Here is a 22192-nt window from a genome sequence, read left to right as displayed (position 1 = left end):
ACTCTTCTAGACCCCACGCTTCCCCGCCCCCGCTCCCGCCTCCGCCCCCGCTCCCGCACCCGCTTCGTGCTTCTAAGTTCCGAACCATAAATCCAGGCCACGATGCTCCATCAAGTCTATCATTCTGGTTTGCCGTATTAGTTTCCCCGACATGAGTAGCTTCAACACCCTTATCAACAGAAGAATTGCACACATCTACATCTACTAGATTATGATTGTCTTCAGGACCTTCCTGATTTATTTGTTCAGTTGGCATATTTACTAATATTCTTTCAACCATTTTCAGAGAATCCGGAAGAGGATCTTCCACAACTGTTTGCAGATTTATACAGCTGGATTTAAGGTATTCTCGTACTTTATTTACATCGGGTGTAGACAGGCCATCATATTTATTCCCCATTACACAGCTACCCAGATTCACAACGTAAGAAATGCCCACTTCTTTTGGCATTGCAATCTCTCTTTCCTCAGTAGAATTTATGTCTTGAATGGGTACATCTTTCTCTCTAGGCTTCTCTCTTTCCTCAGTAGAAGTTATTTCTTGAATGGGTACATCTTTCTCTCTAGGCTGTGAAGTCCATTTACATTTATCTGGGCAATGTATGTCAAAAGAAAACTTTCTCAGATTGATTGTGGAATTCAGAAAGATAAAATAACAAACAAGTATAGTATATTAGCACCAAAACAATGAAACAAAACATGAAGAATATAAAATTACCTTAGTCACACTCATAAGTTACAATCATGCGATTGCTTAACTTTTATTTCAAAATGAAGACTGAGAAGAAAACTTGTCAGGACAAAAACATAACAAAAACAAAGAACTGTTGTGTGCCTAGACGGTCCCACTTAGGTAGAATAAATTAATTTATACTTTAAATAGCTTGTGGAATTCTCTGCCTAGTTGTTTGGTATGGATAGGAGTCTTAGAGATAAGGGTTATCCATATATTCTTGGAAAGAAGTCCTAGAGGAAGTGGTCAATTAGGTTCTATATTTATAAATAACATCCAAGCAGTCTTTTTTGAATTAATAATAATTCCAAACTCAAAACTGTGTTTCTGCGCATAGAACCTTTGTTAAAGTATAAAAGAAAATTAACGCTCTCTCCAACAGCTTAAGCTTTTGGAAAAGTTGGTAAGTTATCATGGTATCAGAGCCATTGATCTGATCTGGCACTGACCACAAAACAAGCACTTCCGCTCTCTAGCAGACGGCGATTTTGCCGTCCACCCGGCCACCAACTCGCCCGGCTTTGCTTCTACTGCCCTTTTTTTCCCAACATCTGCACAGCCTCTGGTTTCTCCTTTCTCTCTAGACTTATAAACACAAACATATTTCACCCTCTCTTATCTGTTCAATCTCGCCGTTGTTGCCCGCCCAAGTATCACAGCATCTCCTCCCCGATTTGCTGCCTCTAGTTTGAAGAAGAAATTAAAGATGGGTTCTTACTCTTCCTTTTACTTCATTAGAAAAGAAAGAAAGGCATGGAAGTTAAGTTATGCATGTCATGAGTCATGATGACTGCAATGTAATCAAAAGCACGGCCTATGGTTTCAACTTCCTAGATATTTGTATTCCCAAGTTCAGTGATGTTATGGGTCGTGGATTCTTTGGTTCCCATATCCCATTTCATTCCAACGCTCTTTCCTTTTGTCCTTTGCAAACTACTCACCCCTAGGTTTCCGTTTCCGTTCTGAGAAGTTCTTTTGCAATAACCCTCTTATAGTTGGTCCTCTGCTCGGGTTGCTCAAGGAGAAACCCCCTGATCCAGGCATCCCCAAGCCGTGAAAGAACTTGAAGCAGAATATGGTTTCGACGACCTTGTTTCTGCTCATAACTCTCCTAAAAAAAGTTTTTCTGAACATTCAGACCCAGGTAAGGACTCCCCTCTAGGATTTGGAGATGCTATCCAAGCAGGCCATGGATACTAACCAGATGAGGATCTTTCATTTCTGGATAATGATCTCGAAAAAAATCTTGAGGGCCCAAGCCCTTCAGGTCCCCCAAAAAGCTCAAGGGTCCCCCCTCCAGATATCGGATAGAGAAAAGGATATCTATAAAAACATAGCAGCTCTCAGAGAAGGAAGATACGAGGAAGAAGAAGTTACACAAGGTTTCGACCCCACCACACATTTCAAAAGAGGCACAAGGGTCCATAAAATTTTTGATAAACTAGAGGTGCATCGCCCAAAAACACAGGTAATCAAAGCCATGGCAAAGAGTAGAAGAAGGAGAAAAATCCTAAAACTCAGAGAACAAAGCTGCTTGAAGAAGTGGACAACCATGCCGATTTCACCCCACCCTCAACCCCCAAGCTGAACCAATATATATTTCCTGAAGAGGCCAACCATGGGTGAGAAGAAACAAAGGAAGAGGAAGGAGAAGGAAAATTTGCTATTTGTGGAAATATTCCCCAAATCCTCCGGCACAGTCCATTAAAGGAAAGCCTAGAGCCTAGGCCTAGATCTGAGGGGGATGTTGCTTATCCGATGGATAATGCTAACCACCTGACGAGTAGGTCTCTTGAACCCCACGCCCAAACAGAACTGCCAATTTCAAATTTTGAAAGTCAAGGCTTGGATAGCACTGTTGAGGGCTCAAACGAGACCAGAGAAATTTTGAACGCTTCACAAAAGGCAGTGGTTGAATCAGATTTCCCCCACCTACCTGCTTTGGGAAGAGTTATTGGGACAGCATCAATCAGGAGTGACTCCTCTAGGCAGGAAAATGAAAATTCGAATATGTTGCAAAAGTCAAGCTCACCTCAAACCCAAGAAAAGTACAAGCCATGGAACCCGTTGTTCTCTCAACAGGAAACAAAAGTTCCCCAAACCTTGAACAACTCCCGTGGATCCAGAGCAAGGATGGTGAAATTAACATAGATGTGGAAGATGAAGAAGTATCGGAAGCAGAAAGCAAGTGGGAAAATTGTCTGGTAGGTTATTTCCTGGGGCGAAGACCTTATTTTCTGGCTCTGAGAGATCATCTAGCCAGAAAATGGAAGTTGAAAGGGGATGTACAGCTCATCGCCATGAGTAATGGGTTCTTCCTATTCAAATTTACAAACTCAGAAGACTGTTCTCAAGTGCTGGAAACCCCGGCCCACAGCTATGGTGGTAGACCTCTTATTCTAAGAAAATGATCCAAAGATGTTTTGGTGGAAAAGGGAAACCTGCAGTATATCCCAATCTGGATTAAATTGCCAAATCTTCATCTAAAATTCTGGACGAACATAATCCTTAGTAAAATTGCTAGCGGATTTGAAAAACCCCTCTACATGGACAGCCAAACAGCTGAATCTTTGCGATTGAGCTTTGCTCGTATTTGTGTGGAAAATTGAAGCTGGCACAATCCTCCCAGACACCATCCAAATCAGAATTTCCTCTGAAATTACTTCCCAACCTGTCAAATATGATTGGAAACCCAATTCATGCCCCAAATGCAATACTTATAGTCATTCGGCAAAGGTATGTCCCCTCGGTACTAAAAGAACTGTCCCAATTGTTACCTCAAAGCAGGAGTGGAGGCCCAAACAGACAAAGAAAGGCGAAAATTTGGAAAACCAAGTTCAAAAAATGACAGACACAAGGGAAAACTTTCAAGTAAGAAATAGCAAATCCACTGAAGTGGAAAGACCCTCAAAATCAGTTCAGCATCCCAATATTGTAACTCACAACCACTTCAATGTGTTAGAAACTCTGAATGAAGATGAAGAGGCAAATGATCAGAAAGAAGAAGAGGAGCAAAGGCCGTCAGAAGAAGAAAGTGAAGCACTCTCAGACCATGAACCCCCCTCAGTATTTGCTAATCTGAGAAAAGATTGGTCCCTGGGCTTAGCCCTATCCATCAGAAATGTCCAGGAAAGTAGAACTGAGATCCAAACGAAAGGCCATACCTCGGTTGAACAGAAATTAAGCATGGATCATGGGAAGCCGGAGGAAAATATCAGGATCATCGCAGGAAATGGCTCAGATCAATCTCCTAAGAATTGCGCGCCAGTTGAAACAATAACTGATCCGAAGTTTAAAGGAGCGAGCTTAGGTACTAGTTCTGCAGACTCTTCAGGAGCCCAAATCACCTTGAATCTCACAAATCAATGAATATTATAGGGTCTTGGAACATCAGAGGATTGTGCTCCAAAACAAAGAGGGATGAAATCAGAGATTTGATCAGCAAGCATAAATTGCCCATTTGCTGCATCATGGAAACGAAAGCTAGAGCCCATAAGCTTAGAGAATTTGTCAATGACATTCAAGAGGACTGGAACTATTGGAAAAATTATCAGAACGTTATCAAGGGTAGAGTTTGGATTCTTTGGGATCTGGGTAGAGTAAAATTATAAATGAAGATGGAAACTAGCCAGTTCTCACATGCTGAAGTTCACATGAAACAATTGAATCAGAGCTTTACTCTAAGGGCTGTCTACAGCCACACCTGCAACATTGATTGAAGAATTCTGTGGAGGGACCTGGAGCAAATTGTAAGTACAATTAGCCAACCTTGGATTCTCATAGGAGACTTTAATGCAATAAGGTACCATAGCGAAAGAAAGGGAGGAGCAATGCCGAAAATCCAAGATATAGATGAATTCAACGAATGCACCCAAAACTGCAATCTGAATGATCTTCGATCGATTGGAAATCCATATTCCTGGAATAATCGAGCTCTAACCAGAGAAAAAATGTTTGCTAAGCTAGATCGGGCTCTGATAAATGGTGCATGGCTGACCCAATACTCATTGTCCTATGCGAAATATTTAAACCCAGGAATTTCTGATCATAGCCCAATTATTGTCAAGCTGCGAGACTTCAAAAGTTTAGGGCCCAAGCCCTTCAAGTTCCTAAATGCTTGGTTGCAAGACCTATCTCTGTTCCCAGTTGTGGAGAAAGCATGGAGAATTGAGGTAAAAGGCAACCCCATGTTCAGGTTAACTCAAAAGATGAAGTAAAGAAGCATATAACCATATGGAATAGGGAAGTGTTTGGTCTGATCGGTATCACTTCTCCTATTATCAAAAAAGAGCTTGAGGAAATCCAGATGAAGATAGTTGCTAATCCAAATTGTAACAGCCTGAAAGAGGAAGAGACAAACCTCATAAATGAATTCTTAAAAGTAAAGATCCTGGAAGAAAATATAGCGAGGCAGAAATCAAGAGTCAGCTGGTTGCAGTTGGGAGACTCCAACACAAAAAATTTCCACTCGGCAATAAAATCCAGATTAAGTTCCAATCAGATCATCGCGATGAAAACGGAGGAAGGAGCTCTCACTACAGAGCCAAAGGAAATTGAAAACATCCTTATTGATTATTTTCGGGGCCTGCTAAACACAAACAGGAGGAGCGTAAAGGATCCCCCAGAACCTCTTCACAAGTTGACGGCAGATGAAGTGATCATCTAACTCGTCTTGTATCCACAGAGGAAATAGAGGAAGCAATTCTAAAAGAAGATGGTGAAAAGGCCCCTCGGCCAGATGGCTTCAATACAAGTTTTTTCAAGCATTTCTGGTATCTTACTAAATATGACTTTGTTGCAGCAATCAAATTTTTTTCAAAAGTGGTAAATTGCTGGCTGAGGTGAATTCGACCTTCATCACTTTGATCCCAAAAGGCCTAGACTCCACCTCCCCCTCCAAATTCAAGCCTATTTCATTATACAATGTAATTTATAAAACCATTACAAAAATATTGGCTTCGAGGTTATAAACAGTGATTGGTAGGCTGGTGAGTGCTCCGCAATCAGCTTTCATTAAAGGGAGACAAATTCAGGAAAATATCTTGCTGACCCATGATTTATTACACAATTTTCATAGGCCCAACCATAAACTTGCAATGTGTTTAAAAGTTGATCTGGCAAAAGCATTTGACAATGTCAACCGACAAACCATTCCAGGTTTCATGCTTAGGCAAGGTTTTAACCAGACCTGGGTAAATTGGATCATGGAGTGAATCTCAAAGCCCTCTTTACCATCATGATTAATGGCTCTCCGCACGGTTACTTCACCTCCTCCAATGGAGTAAGGCAAGGGGACCCGCTCTCTCCGTGCTATTCACCTTAGTCATGGAGATCCTAACTCTGCTCCTAGAGAAAGCTAGACAAAATCACACCTTTTCTACTCTTTTCGTTAAGGGCGAACTCACAGTATCTCACTTGATGTTCGCGAACGATCTGATGATCTTCTCGAATGCAACCAGGACAGCAGCAAAGGGGCTGATGGAATGTCTGACAGATTTTACTGATATAACTGGTCTTGAAGCTAACAAATCTAAATGTGAAGTGTTCTTTGCAGGAACAAGCAGTCGTAAGAAGGAGCAAATCAAGAGGACCTTGGGTATGCAAGAAGGCACGCTGCCAATTAAGTACCTGGGGTTACCTCTTTTCACTTCGAGAATGAAGAAGGATGATTGTCAACTGTTGATTGGAAAGATCAGAAAGAGAATTCAATCCTGGGCTAGCAAATCCCTATATCAGGCAGGTAGAGTGGAGCTGGTGAAATCGGTTTTAAGCACTTACCAGTTATACTGGTCTGCTGCTTTCAATGTGCCTTCTGGAATCTTGGAAAGCATTGAGAAGATTTTCCGAGACTTCATCTGGGGGGGACAGAAGAGAAGCAAAATATTCACACAATAGCATGGAGCGACATTTCCAAGCCTAAAAGAGAGGGAGGCCTTGGTCTAAGAAGGCTGGCAGAGGTAAACAAGAGCATGCAGATTAAGAACCTTTGGCACCTCATTAGCACAAAGAATTATCTTTGGACAGCCTGGTTCCAAGCAAAATATGTAAAGCACAAAAAAATTTGGACCATCCCGGTTCCAGCAAAGCCATCGCGGGGAGTGAGAAGCATCCTCAAATCCAGAGATATAGCAAAACAGCATGTTTGTTATCTTGTGGGGGACGAAAGCAGCATCAAATATTGGAATCAGCCGTGGCAACCGAAAGGGGTGCTGAATACACTCATTTCGACACCTACTCCTCCCTTGCTATAATGAAAATTGTGGACAATGTCACAAGCCAAGGAGTATGGAACCCTGTGTTGTTTAAGGAGTCCCTAAAGGAAGAAAAAATAATTCTGGGTCAAATTCTGAGGAGTGGAAGCAAAGAAAACCTGCCAATATGGAAACCGGAACCAAGTGGAAAATTTACAGTCAAATCAGCTTGGGAAGAAATCAGAAAGCATCATGGGAAGCCTGAATGGTGCAAAACAATTTGGTGCAAAGGGTTCAGCCACCGTCAAGCCATTGTTACTTGGAAGGCTATCCAGGGAAGGCTGAATACGAAAGAAAGGCTCGCTCATTTGGGCATCCGTATCGACACAACCTGTAATCTATGTGGAGCAGCCGCTGAAAGCATCGATCACTTGTTTTTCAAATGTGGGTACTCTGCCTGGATATGGAGGTCGATTCTATGGCGAATAGGATCAAGAAGAAAACCAAAAAATTCAATTCTGGAGGAAGAAAATTGGATTAGAGAATCCGTTAAAGGAAGAGGGCAGAGGGCCACGGCTCTAAAATTGGGTTTCCAATCTACCATATATTGTTGGAGAGAGAAAAACCAGCAAATTTTCGAAAATAAGTCCACCCATAAAGCTCTGATCCTCAAGGAAATCATCAGCGACATCCGTATTCACATTAATGGCCTCCCTCTTCAAGATAACCCGACAGAAACAAATTTCCAGGCTGCTACACGCTTTGGACTTAAATTCCTCCCATCATTAGATACCGAAAGGTACTGCACATGGGAGAAACCTGAGAAAGAAGAGGTCAAATTAAACAGTGATGCATCTCTGGAGGAGGAAGGAGCCATCATTGGCGGATTACTTCGAAATGACATAGGAATAGTCATGATGGTATACTCAGAAATCGTGGCATGCGATGAAAGCGCTGATATCAACATGCTCGAGCTTCAAGCTATTCTTCATGGCCTCAAAGCGGCAGTGGCTATAGGAATTAAGCGAATTTGGATTGAAGTGGACTCTTTGCCGGCGGTTCAAATCATACAGAATAAGGCCTGTACGCCATGGAAGGCAACCCAAATTGTACATCAGATCATATCCTGTTTGCTTCGATTTTCGACATGGAGAATCTCGCATATATGGCGAGAAGGAAATGCGCCTTTTCTTCTATTTTTTCCCAAAGTGTCTTCCCTTTCCTTTTTTTAAGCCCATTGTTTTCTTGAAAGCCCATCTCATCTTACAACTCCAAATTTGATATTTGCACCCCATCCCAAATTCAATAACACTCCTCATATTTGATATGTGCACATTTTTTTCTTGTCTTTTTCAAAGTTTCGTCTTGTTGTTGCCGTCAATACATTAGTCGTTTGTTGTTGCTCATCTCATTTCTCCTTTCTTCCAAATCTTTAATTTTCAAATCTCCATTTCTTATTTCAGTTGAGGTACCTCTTCGAGGTCCGTGCTTGAAATTGATCTTGATCGCTCTACTCAGTTGAGGGGCCTCGATTCCTTGAGGTTCGTGCCTGAGAGCGTAGTTTCAAATTCCATGGGGATCGGTATTCGACCTATGATGTCTTGCCCATCAAGCCTTTGGTCCATTGTGACCAATTTCCATAAGGATCGGTATTCAAAACCGGCCCAAAGACTCTCTCATTCTGGCTTGAGTCCAATTTCATTCTTTGAGGCTCTGTGCGGCTCATCATTCATGCAACACGTTCTTCAACAACAGGCGGCAATTCTATGTTCAACAATATCAACAACAGGCAGACATCAATCGTAGCAGTGTGCATCAAAAAAAAATTTGAAGAAGGCAGAATTATATAAATAAAAAGAACTGAGATGGTCCTGAAGAGATATAAAGAGGAAAAAAGAAGAAATTACAATAACTCAAGGTGGGAGATAATCAAACCACTCTAAACCAGATCTAAGAACACCTCCCCTAGCTAGAGAATATGCTTCAGCATTGGCAGTTCTCGTTACATGCTCAAACACAATAGAAGACCCCTGAACCAGGTCCTCAATCTCCTCGAATAAAGGCAAGAATCTCCATGGAGGGATCACCACCCCGGAAAGCCAACGAATTACATTTAAGGAGTCCCCTTCCACTATGATTTTATCAAACACCGAGCTATCCAAATGCTTGATCCCACTATGAACAGCTCTTACCTTTGCTTCATTTGAGTCCGCTACTCCGATAGGCCCCAAGTAAGCCCAAAGAACTTCCCCCTTGTCATTTCTACACAAACCCCCAATTCCTGCATCACCAGGATTACCAAGAGATGAACCATCAAAGTTAAGCTTTAGTAGCCCATCTAAAGGAGGATGCCAAGATTGAATGATTTTCTCTTTACTGACCCCTTCCTTACAAATGGTCGCCCATCCTTCCCAAAGGTCAAAAGCTGAAACAAAACGAAACAAAGGAAGGCTCCTTGCCCAGGATATAACAGCAGCTATCATCTTTACATAAATCCAATAAGGTGACCTTGCCTCTCCTTCAAAAACTCGCGCGTTCCTCTCTTTCCATAAGAACCACCAGGTAGCCATAAGGCACATCTTCCAGAGAGTCCTGCCTTTCTTTCTCCAAGGATTCCACTCCCAACTCCTAATGAAGTCTGCAATGGTTTTGGAGGGAACCCAACAGACCCCAAAACGAGCGAAAATGAGGCCCCAAATATCTCTTGCTACCTTTCAATGGATGAAAAGGTAATCTATTGTTTTGCCATCAGATAAGCAGAGAGGGCAGTGATCCACCAGCCGCATTCCACGCTTCCTCAAAAAATCCATTGTCTGAATACTTCCACTGCAAACAGTCCACCCGAAGAAAGAAACTCTCGGCGGACAAAAGAACTTCCATATTGAGGAAGAAATAGGCTCTGCTTCACTAAAATCATGTGATGGTAAAAGGTTTTAACTGAAAAGAAGCCAAAAGGGGGCACCAAGTCCATACTCGGTAACCTGCTCCCCTTTTCTTGATATAGCAATCTTCTATAAAAGACAGAAAGCCTTGAAGAGAATTTAATTCTCTATCAAAAAAGGCCCTTCTAAACTTGGGAGTCCAAACCACTTTCACGTTCACTCTTTCGAAGCAATCCTTAACCCATGCCCCTTTCTGAGAAGACACCAAGAATAACTCTAGAAAAAGATCCTTGAGAGGAACAGCTGAGCACCAAGGATCCAACCAAAAGTGAATCCTATCACCACATAAACCTTGAAACGAATGCCTTTCATAAAAAGAACTTCCACCTTCAAAATATCCCTCCAAACCGATACACCTTTGAATTTATAATTGTCAGCAGAGCACCATTTTCGTTCCTTAAACCCATACTTGCTTCCAATAACTCTAACCCACAAAGAAGATTGTTCTTCACCAAACCTCTAGAGCCACTTTCCCAACAGAGCATTGTTAAAACCTTTTACCCTCCTGAGTCTCAATCCTCCATTTTTTATAGGGAGACACACCGCACTCCATTTAACCAAAGGAAGCCCTTTTGAAGAACTCGTTCCTCCCCACAAAAATCTTCTCTGGATTTGCTCAATTCTCTGAGCTACACTCACTGGACATTTAAATAAAGAAAGAAAGTATATCGGAATATTTGATAAAACTACCTTTATGAGAACCAGTCTACCACCTTTGGATACCAAATTGTGCTTCCAGGTGTCCAATATCCGCTCTATTCTGTGAATAATGGGGTTCCATAACTTTTTGTTCAGTCTTCCCACTCCAGCGGAAGGCCAAGATAACAGGCAGGTAAAAAATCTAAGGCACAACCCATATACGTTTGAGGAGGCATATTAGATTTCTTTAGGGATATCTATTGTAATTGACATATATCGATTTTCAATCCATATACGTTTAAGGGGTAATATTAGAGAATAAAATCAGATTAAGATCAAATCTCCTCATATCTGATTTGATTGGGCTATATTGAGTAGTTGTGTTAGATTAGGCAAGTGAATATTAGATTAGGTTTATCTCTTTCCCTTCTTATCATGATCTATTTCTATGTTTATCCCTATGGGTGTTTTATATAAACACACATTAGGGCTCTTTGTAAAGCAGCTAAGAAATCCAAGAATAATAGAAATTTCTCTAAATTTAACATGGTATCAGAGCCAAAGGTCTCGAGTTCAAACCTCCCGGAGGGCAAAAATCCACAAGCGATGGTCGGCCCAAAGTGAGACCACATGTTCCATGGGTTTGCCAAGTGGGCCACACGTGCGAGGGAGTGTTAAAGTATAAAAGATAAATAACGCCTTTCTCCAACAGCTTAAGCTTTTGGAGAAGTTGGAAAGTTAACAACCTTCACTCGAAGTGGGTCCAGAAGCCTGATCTTCCCACTAAGAAGATCAATCATGTTGCGAACTGATTCAGGTTCGTAACCGATAAATGTTATGGTGTATATGCTTTAGTTACAAAGTAGTTATTAGATAGTTATCTACATCAAGGTTGTGGGTGTTAGTTTTTATTATGTGTCATGGTAGTGGGAAAATGAGTTGATGATCTGGCACTCTTTTCGTGCTAGTATTTTAAGTTCTTATATTTCAATGAATATGCAGAGAATTTGCAACCAAAGCAGAAGCTTATGTTTCAAGAGAGTTATGGTTCCTCTCGAATTGAACCGTTAGGAGGTCCAGTTGCCTCGAATCAACCTCTCTCCTCCTCCCTTTTTTTGTCTTTTCAGTTATTTATTTGTGTTACGGCCAATTAAGCACGTAACAGTAAGAATATCCAACCAGCACAGAATGACAATTAAACAAGATGATTTAGAAAAAAGCAATTTCAAGTTAGAAAACAATAATTGTTTTTATAATTGCACTAATTCATATTGAATTTTATTGTTTAAACAGATTTAAAAGGTTATTATAGTTCCCAAAAAGCTCTTGGAAGCCAATTAAAGAAGAAAAGACAAGTTGATTTTGTGCAGTTATTAAAACATGGTATTGCCAGTATCAGTATCCTTGAGAAAAAGCAATTCCAAATCAGAAAACTAAAATTAAACATCAGACAACCAACCTATCTGTGCTGGTTCAAGCACAGTTTCGTTCTCCATCTCAACACGGGAATCCAATTCCATGCAAGTGACGCCATCGCCTAACTCAATTACACTAACATTTCCAACCAAAATCCGTGCATTTTCCTCCTTGCTACAAACCATTTCCGCAGCAAATTCCAAAAAAGAAGGACCCAATTCTCCCACTGCTTCCTCCAAAAAAACCAAAACACATTCCAGAGCATCCTTTCGCATATCCTTCATCAAAAAATTATCACGAACACTCTCATTCCCAATCGCCTCTATTATCTCATCCCTCGATTCCCTCAACCATTCCAAACCCAAACCAAAACCCTCCATCTCAGAACCCTAATTTTTCAAATTCTCTCAACATAATTAACACAATTCTCTCGGAAATACTTCGCAGCGCATTCCACTGTCACCGCACAGTATGCGGCCTTCATCGATTCCGAAACCCTAATTCCGATTCCACAGTCGATCCATTCGATTGATTCCAAGGAATCAAGAATTTTCTCTGTGATTGAACATTTCAAAACTGATGTACAGATTCTTCTCAAGAGTATTGTTTTCTTTAGACGAAGATCGTCTTTACGAGTGGGGAGAATTGAGATGAGTTTGTTGAGTACCCAGTCTTCGATTGGTTGGCGAAGGAGGAATTCGAGAATCCATGAGCCTTTGTGGATGTCCGTTAGGGTTTGTAGAGATGAAACCCTAACATGGAGTATTGAGGATTTTTAGGGTTTTGACGTTGGAACAGAGAGGGGGGGCATTTAAGAAGCGCGAAGAGGGGTGAAAATCTCCCGCCTGTTTGTTTCGATGGAGCCTCAAATTGCACGTGTGAGAAAAGGCACAAGGGCAAGTGATCCAAACCGTTCATCTTATGGGGTAATGGGTGATCATCCCTAGATATGGTCCCGTACCAAGAAAAACATTTTTAACTGAAATTTTTTCATGGGAAATTTTTTCTTTCAATGATTTAGAAGGAAATTATATGATTATGGTTAATTTAGAGGGATATTAAGGTCCCTCTAACTGAAAATTGAATAGGGTTGGTTTATTTTATCTTTTTTACACGATTACAAAAGTAGGAAATTTTAGTAATATTTTTCCTTTCCAAACTTCTTCCAAAAAACTTCTTTGAATCCAATGAGGACCTTGTTTGGATTGCAGGAATCAAGGTTGGAATTGGCACCCCATTCCTATTCAGCCGGGCATTTGATTTAAAAACCTGAACAAAAAACCAAGGGGCAAAAATGACATTAAGGGGGAATTAAATGGGGGAATGCTTGGAATCTGTTTCCTGTCCCAAGAGGTTATACTCTCAACCCGGCCCAATTGGAATGAAATTTGTATTTAATTTTTTCTAATTAAATTTTTTATTCTATTTTTTTCATTTCATTTTCGGGCGAATTTGGATAGGAATCAAAATATGATGCTAATTTTGATTCCTCATTCCAGTCATCCAAACGCTACTTGAAGACGTGTTTGGCAAGGCAAAAAAAAATCTTGTGAATCTCATTCCGTCCACAGAGTTGATTTCCTTCTTTTCTCTTCTTTTTTTCTGCTCACAAAATAATGGAATTTTTTGGAGCGAGTCGGAACCACTTCGAAGATTCTAATTAATCTATTTCCACCTGATTTTTCTGGAGAGAATGGGAAGTGTTACCGAACACGCCCGAGGAACCCCTCATGGTAAAATTATCCAAATGCAAATGACTCTTACAAGGGGATTCCCTCTCTTCTTTACATCTTATGTGACGAAGTGTTATCTTCTCAGTTATCTAAGCTAGCTGAGTTGGAGAAGGTAAAACCAGTTTAATTCTCAAGTGGTAGCCCAAAAATCTCACTTCTTAGGTTCGCATACAACAATTTTTCTTTAGGCAACTCTCCTTAAAAACATGTGTGGAATTGAAATAAATTCTCACTTGAATATAATCTCCAGGTCAATCAAGATGACTGATGAAGGTGGGATTCGATCATCCAAGATCGCTACACGTGGCACAAGATCGAGAAATATTCGAAGCTGGCAAGAAAATATGTACTCCACCAATTCATAGGAGATTTCGCAAGAGACAAATCTCAATATTGTCACCACCTGAGGGACTCCACCATATCCGAACAAACAAAAGCTCTATCGTATCCCAGAAATCTTACTATAAATGTACACGGTTGTTAGAGTTAGTGCCTTAAAAAGCCAGTACATTGTCATTTAAGTATTTATAAAGGTTTCATTCCATGACATATATTAGCTATTATCTAATTGAATATGTGTGATGTGTGTATTATTTGACACATATTCATCCCTAGGTAGCAATGTAGGAATACCATGCTCAAGGATTCATAGATCCTAAGGAGCAAGGAGATATGGTATCCCGATCCCTTGTAGACCTTAAAAGTTCTTGGTTATGGTCGAGACTATTCTTTTGTTAGGGAGGGTGCCCCAAGACATTGTTAGTGACATAGACTTAACATTTTTAGTCGCTGTTCATGAACCCTAGTTACACATATATAATACATGTTTTGAGAGCGAAAGACATTGAACTCTCTCATCTCTTTCCTCCCCATCTCCTCTCTCTTCTCTCTTCTCTTTCTTTCACTCACGGATGTTAGGATATCACTAATAATATCTTTGTTGGATATATTTTTTGAATGATGCATCTTTGTTGGATATTGTTCTTGAAATCGTGAGTAATGTTGAAGATCTTACACTCTAGGAGATTGGTTCTTATGTTGGGGATTCTAATTCAACATAGAAAATTAAGAACAACTAGTTTTATAAAGTCTACTAAGCTACAGCCCGAACGGGGTTTCCTCGTGATGAAAATAATGAAAAGTAAACCTCTTAGTGCTTCAAATGTATTACTAAACTACTGATAAAAAAAAATGTATTACTAAACTGCTACCAAGGAACTGTTAAGTTCTAGAGAAAAAAAGAAAGAAATGGAGAATGGCGTGAAAGAGAGTTAGAGTTTTCTTCCACACAATTTCATATTTATATGATGCATATATATTACGAAGACAAAAATAGCCTTTAATAGAAGAGAGAAGTGTTTCTGCGCAGCTGCTCAGATAGCTTATCTGAGCAGCTGCTTCAAAAACTCATGTGGCCCACATTTTTGGGGTGATCCAAAGCATTCATTTGGAAGGCCCTTCCATGGATAGGGTGTGTACCAAAAATGAGCCCTTTAGGATCATCCTAACCCTACTATTTGTAGAGGGGAAAAATGGTCAGAAATAGTGTCTGTCCATTTCCCCCTCGACCTTTGATTGGGTTAGGATGATCCTATAGGGCTGCTTTTTGGTACACACCCTATCCATGGAAGGGCCTTTCAAATGAATGCTTTGGATCACCCCAAAAATGTGGGCCACATGAGTTTTTGAAGCAGCTGCTCAGATAAGCTATCTGAGCAGCTGCGCAGGAACACTATTCTCTTAATAGAAACCATATATTCTTTTTTCGTATCATCCAGTCAACTGATGAATCAGTATCAATGCAAAGAAAAGGCACATGAACTGATCATGGCGATGAAATTAGAACTAAATCTCTGAAGACATGGTTGTTTAATTCTTTGTGAGAAATAAAGAGAGAGACGACCGTTCAACTTGCAACAAAAGAGATGAAGGAAAGATGAGGATGAAAGAGGAAAGAGGTTTGTTAATTTAGGATCATCTACAATGAAAATAAGGGTGCATTCTTTAGGGCGTGTTTCTTGGGAATGAATTCTCGCATTTTTCGCTCCCTGGGAATAAAAATCGAAAAGAATGCCGTTCTGTAACTACTTTAATATCCAATTAAAAAAAATCGTCCTTATTTTTTGGCATTATTTTTGGGAGCGACTTCTTCTCGCTTCAACGGATGTGGAGTGATTCTTCGGCACGTTCATTCTCTCCTCTCACAACTCTCTTCACGTTTCTACACCCATCATTGCCCTGACCGAATCTTCAGCTATTCCTCTCAATCTTCTCCTGTCTCAACAAATATCAACCATTGTTCATAGGGCTTCATCTAAGAAAACCAGTGGTAGTGACTAACGGAGAGGAGCCGTGAGAGCACTTAGAACGATTCCGTGACCAATCCAAAATTTCTATTCTTCATCTAAAACATTTTTTCTCTGCTGTGAATCTTTTCTTTAACATGTTTTCTGTTATTACCTGAAGATGATGACCATCCAACCTAGGTTTTATTTGTTCCCTGTATTTTTTTTTCTTCAAGAAGACAACCAGACTGTCTTCCATCTTCTCCCCACCATATTATTCGCACACCAAATGTTTGAGAATGTTACTACTGTGTTTTTCCATTGTATTGGTTGATTTTTTTCTCTGAAAGTGTAACGCTTGTAAATTGTTAATTTTTCGAATGGTCTAACATTGCTAGATATCAAAGCAAATTCTAGATTTGTTCCTCACTGTTATTCGTAGCCTGGTTGGAACTTGAACTGTTTGTTGGTTTATGACTTGAATTCATCATATAATGTTCCAATTTGTGTGTTTTTCCACTTGGTTTTGTTTTTTGGTTTCTTTGATTTTTTTGGTTTTCTTGTTCCTTGATGCTCTCTGCTGACCATTGCTTTGATTTATAATCTCTTTCCTGGGAAGTTAAGAAAAATCCAGAATTGTTCTATTATTTTAGAAAATTTTTGGGAGTTCTCTGTTGTGACTTATTGTTGGAATGGACTAACACACCAAAGCATGGGCACTTGAGTAAAAAAAAAAAAATCTGCCATAGGCATTTCGGTCACAAAATGGTGGCATGACTTGATTTGCAAATTTGTTTCAATGTTTTCCAATTACGAGAATGTAATTTTATTCTAAAAATATTGAAAGAAAAATTCTCTGAAATGAGGTCAAAAACGTGATTCCGATTCAAGAAGCACTCCAAAGAATAAGAATTGATTCTGACTTCCAGAATGAGAATAAGGAGAATCGTTAAAGAACACACCCTAAGTAAACAACGAGAAAAGAAAATTAACTTTAAGAACATGGAAAATCTATTCTTTCTCTATCAAAAACCAATGATCTATTTAAAATTTTGGTATGATTATTAATTTAAGATGGTTTCTCTGCAAAGTAAACACAAATAGGTGTCATTATGTAAAAATTGATAGTTGAGGAGTTTTTCTAAGAAAAGATCTAAGTACATGTGAGAACCTAGGATATTAATTGTCATTTAGCATGCATTATTGATTACATATTTTCATACTTTTAGTTATATTACCATAACTATATTGTGTCACTTTTAATTAAAGTATAAATTATACTAATGAATTATAACTTTATGATGAAGTGACCTCCTTGTATAGCATACCGTATATCTATAAGATATAAAATATTATTGTGTATAAATTTTGTAACACTACATTGGATAGAGGATGATTAAGATTAAAAATGTTAGAACATCCTAGGACTCTTAATTAGACTCCATTTGGAATTATGTTAGACTTGGCTTTGATGGAGGTCCACAAGGCTAAAGACCCAACCTATTAACCTAGGATTAGAGGATGATTTAACCTTTAAATATAGTTAGGGATGTATTATTAAAGAGTTGTAAATTTTATTTGAAGAAAGAATAGAATAGACTTTTCATTTGAGGTGGCAAATTTGTAAAACTGTGCGGAAAATGGAGGGCAAAAGTCTACTTAGAGGTTTTCTTGCCACATGTCCACATAACATGAAGCTAATCCTTTAATAGATAGGTGTTTTGGACCCCGATCCGAGAGAGAGAAGCGGTGAGGGACAAGCCCCACACGCTAGTCAGTGTAGACACCCCATTTTGGCCGTACCTTGAGCCTCCTTTATTTGAACAAAAACCTAACCAAATCAATCAACTAGGGTCCCAGATTTCACCCCGAGCTAGCTTAAGGTTCCGCTAAGGCCCCTGCAAAATTTCATTGAATTCCGAGTGCGTTTGCCCTGCGAACAAGCCGAGAAAAGACCGTTGTGTAAATCAGAAAAGGGGGCGAATTTATCCGAGAGGGGGGCGAATTTATTTTGGAAAATACAGCTTAGGCCGAAAAAGACGCGCAATTTCGCGCGCCTATCAAAGGTCCGCGCGCTTCATCAAGTGGGTGTGCCAATATTGTTTCCCTCTTTTGCCTATATATATAAAACCAGGCTAATTTTCTAAAAAAAAAAAAATCTGAAAGGGAGAAAAGGAGAGAAAAATTCGCAGAGAAAGAGAAACCCATTTTCTCCGATCTTCTTCTCCGATCGATCCTCCCGGAGATCCGATTTAGTCCCAGTTAATTCGTTCCTCTCCGAATCATCCAATGTTCTTTTTTTCTTTCATTCTATTCTTTTCAAGCTTTTAAACCCTAGATCTGTCCTTTAAAACCCTAATTCCCCTCTGTACTCCTTCTTCTCCGATCAAAGCTCGTCTTCTCCGATTCCAGCTCCGATCTTGACATTTTTTTTTTTCATCACATCCGGCAAATCATTATATTTTCTGGCGAGATTTGTCAGATTCTAGTCTCCTTCTCTTCAAATCCTCAGATCTATAAAAAAAAATATAGATCTCTGTGTTTTCGATCATCTTCTCCGGTAGATCCGGCAAGGTTCCGGTCATTTTCCAATCGGAATTCCATTTTTTCCGGCCTAACTCAGATCTGCTCATCCAGAAGCTCAGATTTATAAAGGGGATAGACAAATCTCACTTCAGGATTTTACATCAAGGCTCGGATCAAGGCTCAGATTCGGTAAAACCTGTACCAGATCAAGTATTTTTCTTGTGGAGTTTTTATTTCTTTGCAACATCAGAGACAAATCTCACTTCAGGTCAGTAGATTTTTGTGATTTAACTGTTGTAATATAGATAGCTCTATAATTGTGCTTAATATACTTTTAAGGTTTAGTTATTTGAAATTCTTCTAAAATCTTGTTTAATTTCTTTGAGAAAATGATGTATATGTTTCTCAGATTTTTTCTTTTAGTTTTGATTTTGGAAATTATGTCTTGATAATTGATTTCTCTATATTTAGCATTTTGTCTATACGAATGATATTTGATCTAAGTATATGTATGTTGATTTTATCGTTTCAATAATTTTGACCTTACTATTGAGTTAGGATAACCAATTTCTGACCTATTGAGAAAGTTGATTTGGTCTTATTATTTTTGTTACTTCTTTAGTGATGATTTTCTTTGATAGTATCTATATTTGTGCTCTAACCTGTTAATATGAATTGTTATCATGTTCTAATTATTTTCCAAGCTGACCGTGGTTATATATTTTGTTTTTTGTTTGTGGAAACTATTATAGACAATGAATATTATAGCTGTATGTTTAAAAAATGATTTAAATCAATTAAGAGATACATCATCTATTGGATTGTAATTTATTTCTTTTTTGTAAATGCTTCATTCTTTTCAAAGTACAGAATTTTCAGAGTATAGGGATAAATATGTATAAGTGTTTGAGCAGGGTAAATATCTCAAGGAGAGATAAGAAAATAGAAAGACATTGGCAGCTTTACTAGAATGATTTAAAAAAAAAAAGAGTTTCTCAAATTTTATGTTTAGGTTAGTCTTCAAAGGAAGTCCTCATTAGTGTGTCTACTATCTATTGATATATCAGTATTCTCATGGTTAATCATTTTTTATAGTTATATTTTAATAAAAGTTACAAATGCTTAAATTTGAGCATAGAGAATGGTTTCATCTTACAAAAGCTAGAGGTATAATCTTATGGTTTTGTTTCAGTTTTGATGATTTGTATGCTAGGACATGAAAACAATTAAAGGTTGGTCATATTGTTAATTTTAATAGCTCATAGTGACAGTTCTTTAAGGTGTATGATAATGATTAGAAGTTTAATCATATGCTCTGTTCTCATTTCTTTTAATTGATTCATTTTCAATGGAGTATAAAAAATTAGAAAAATTTAAAACACATCCCTTTGGCTTATTATTATTTTTTATGTCTATTGTTTGATAAAAATGAAAAAATAGCTAGATTGTATGGATTTTCATTATTCTTTGAGTGACAAAGATTATCAGTAGAAAGCCCAATGTGTAATTCTAAAAGCTTAGTGCTGGCTGTATTTTGTGGATGCTTAATGCTATTTTTTTATGTTAGTTTACTTTGTTCGGTTTGCTCTCCAATAAGTGAATAAGTTTTTAGATAGTGTGAGGTTATTTGAGCACTTGGGAGGTCATAAAAAGGGGTATGGTGTAAGACAACTAGCAAATGTAGTTCTTACAGGGATTCAAGTTGGCCCCATGGTGTAATAAGGTTAAGGCAATAGCAAGAAAGGCCGTTTGTTTCGGGAAAGAAGTAAGATAAAGGGCTATTACTGATTGAATAAATTTATTAAGTGTTAAGTCTGTAACAAACTAATAAGGGACAGGTTTGTAAAGCATATAAAGATTTATTGGTTAGTGATAATCATGCTGCTTTTCAGTGGAAATTTGTAGTTGATAATCATGTTCTTGGTATATGTTCCTCTACAGTTGCTTGCACTTATCTTTTAAGAGTATATACTATTTCTGATTTCTTCTTTGGCCATGTACACGTCTCATGTTTGTGACCCACATTCTCTCATCTCAGGGAAATTGGATTGGGTGGCTAAAGTTATGTTCTTTTAAAATGGGGTTCTTATTAACATATCTTGAAGTTTCTTTGCATCATCTTCATTAGCATATGAACTGGAATTTTGCATTTCATAAGAACACATAGATCACAAGTTAGATTTTGATTTTGAATAGTTTGTTAGCTAAGATAGCATGTGGTCTATGTGATAGCAGGCTGTAGAAGCTCTGTACTACATAGAATTTCTTGGACATGTCTAAATCTTCATTGATACATGTGTCGTACTTCTTTTTCCCAGCATATTATATGTGATAACTTTTATCACCAATATGTTCTCTCACTCATGAAGCGGTAGGAAACTATTATGCATATCAACTTTGTGTAACTCAAACAAAATTAAAAAAAAGCCGTTGATTTTTTACCATTTTTGCGTTAGCCAGTCCAATATTACTTTTGGCACAACGCTCAATTGTGTTCTACCATTTCCATCGTGCCTATCATAGCAACCATTACATCTTTTTGTAAAATCTGTGGGAAATGAAAAATCAAAATCATCACATTCAGCATGTGATGCATGTGTAATGCGTTAACATCCAAATATTCCCAGAAAAGGGCAATCAGACATGACAAAGCATGTATGATGTGTGGGGTTCGGTTCATAACCTACATCAGCAATCTATAAGGAATGCTATCAGTGGCCCATGTGGCACTTGCTGCAATAACAGCTGGTGAGGATGGACAGGGTGGGTTTGGGAAGTGTGCACTGTCCCCAAAGTGGATACTACTTCCCGTGTGCAAACATCCAAATTAAAGAAAATATTAAAGAAATGTGATAGTAGTTAATTCCTTGTTCTTTCATGAGAAGTTGATCGTAGTGAGAAAGTAATGTATAAGTTTTTTTTTTTTTAGCTTTCTAGTGGCTTGATCATGTGAGCATCCATTTCAGTTTTGGAGTTTTGATTTTTTACTCTCAAAAAGGAATGACAGGGAGCATATTTGTAATTATATTTTGGATTGTAGGTCTGTCCAGCTAGTTCAGGTGTTAACAGGAGTTTCTACACTAAATAAGTAGAGGTTCTCTTTAAAAATGAGTTGAACTAGAGAAATACCTGTGGGTCACAAATGTTTACACTGTCAGGTTTTAGTTATTTATATATAAACTATTTATCCTAATTGCTATAAATGCTGATTATAAGTATTATAAATCAGAATTTTTTTTTTTATGTTAGAAAAGAAGAAGTTGAAATATATATATATATATATATATATATATATATATATATATATATATATATATCTGAATTAGCGCCTTATAAATTTGATATTTTTTTGGATTAAAGCGCTGTTATGACCTGATTCATCAAGGACATGTACTTCATATAGCAGGGCTTAAGCATTATTTATAAGACTTCAAACTCTTCAGTAACTAGGGTCAGTTTATTTGATGTTATGAGAATAGATCAAAACAATAGTTATTTGATATGGTGTTTATTGACTGCAAATAGCTATGGGAAATATTATTTACAATGATTGAATCATGTTTTTGATACGAATCAACTGGTCAATTATAAATAGTTGAAATAACTTTGTTTAGGGAATATTGTCAGAGTAAGCACATTGGATAAAAAGGATACTGATTGTCGCATATATTTGACTTTGGATGTGTTTATTTCTAAGTGAAAATTAGGCATAACCTTGTATTAGTTA

The 22192-nt window shown here is 38.3% G+C and overlaps 1 protein-coding gene and 1 long non-coding RNA gene across 2 annotated transcripts; one reads left to right on the top strand and one right to left on the bottom strand.

Annotated features, from left to right (window-relative positions):
* Positions 1-313: 313 nt before the first annotated feature.
* On the bottom strand, positions 314-4616 carry LOC143851584 (uncharacterized). Its single transcript, XR_013236417.1, has 2 exons — positions 1183-4616; positions 314-591 (listed from the first exon to the last, which is right to left on the bottom strand). It is a non-coding gene; the product is annotated as an uncharacterized LOC143851584 (long non-coding RNA).
* A 2367-nt stretch (positions 4617-6983) lies between these two features.
* On the top strand, positions 6984-8446 carry LOC143850470 (uncharacterized). The gene is made up of 2 exons (XM_077359720.1): positions 6984-8007; positions 8388-8446. The coding sequence occupies exons 1-2, from the start codon at positions 6984-6986 to the stop codon at positions 8444-8446; spliced, it is 1083 nt and encodes a 360-aa protein (XP_077215835.1).
* The last annotated feature ends 13746 nt before the right edge of the window (positions 8447-22192 follow it).

This window comes from Tasmannia lanceolata, unplaced genomic scaffold, assembly GCF_043159265.1.
Source record: "Tasmannia lanceolata isolate RefF3 unplaced genomic scaffold, GAP_Taslan_0.1 ptg000018l, whole genome shotgun sequence".
Lineage (NCBI taxonomy): Eukaryota > Viridiplantae > Streptophyta > Magnoliopsida > Canellales > Winteraceae > Tasmannia > Tasmannia lanceolata.
Note: the sequence above shows the minus strand (reverse complement) of the source record. Positions and strands in the feature narration are given on the sequence as shown.

Bases quoted from the DNA above. Each gene is read 5' to 3' on its own strand.
- LOC143850470 (XM_077359720.1), top strand. From the start codon at position 6,984: ATGAAAATTGTGGACAATGTCACAAGCCAAGGAGTATGGAACCCTGTG. The intron at 8,008-8,387 runs GTACGCCATGGA...TTCTTATTTCAG, and splicing joins AATCATACAGAATAAGGCCT to TTGAGGTACCTCTTCGAGGT.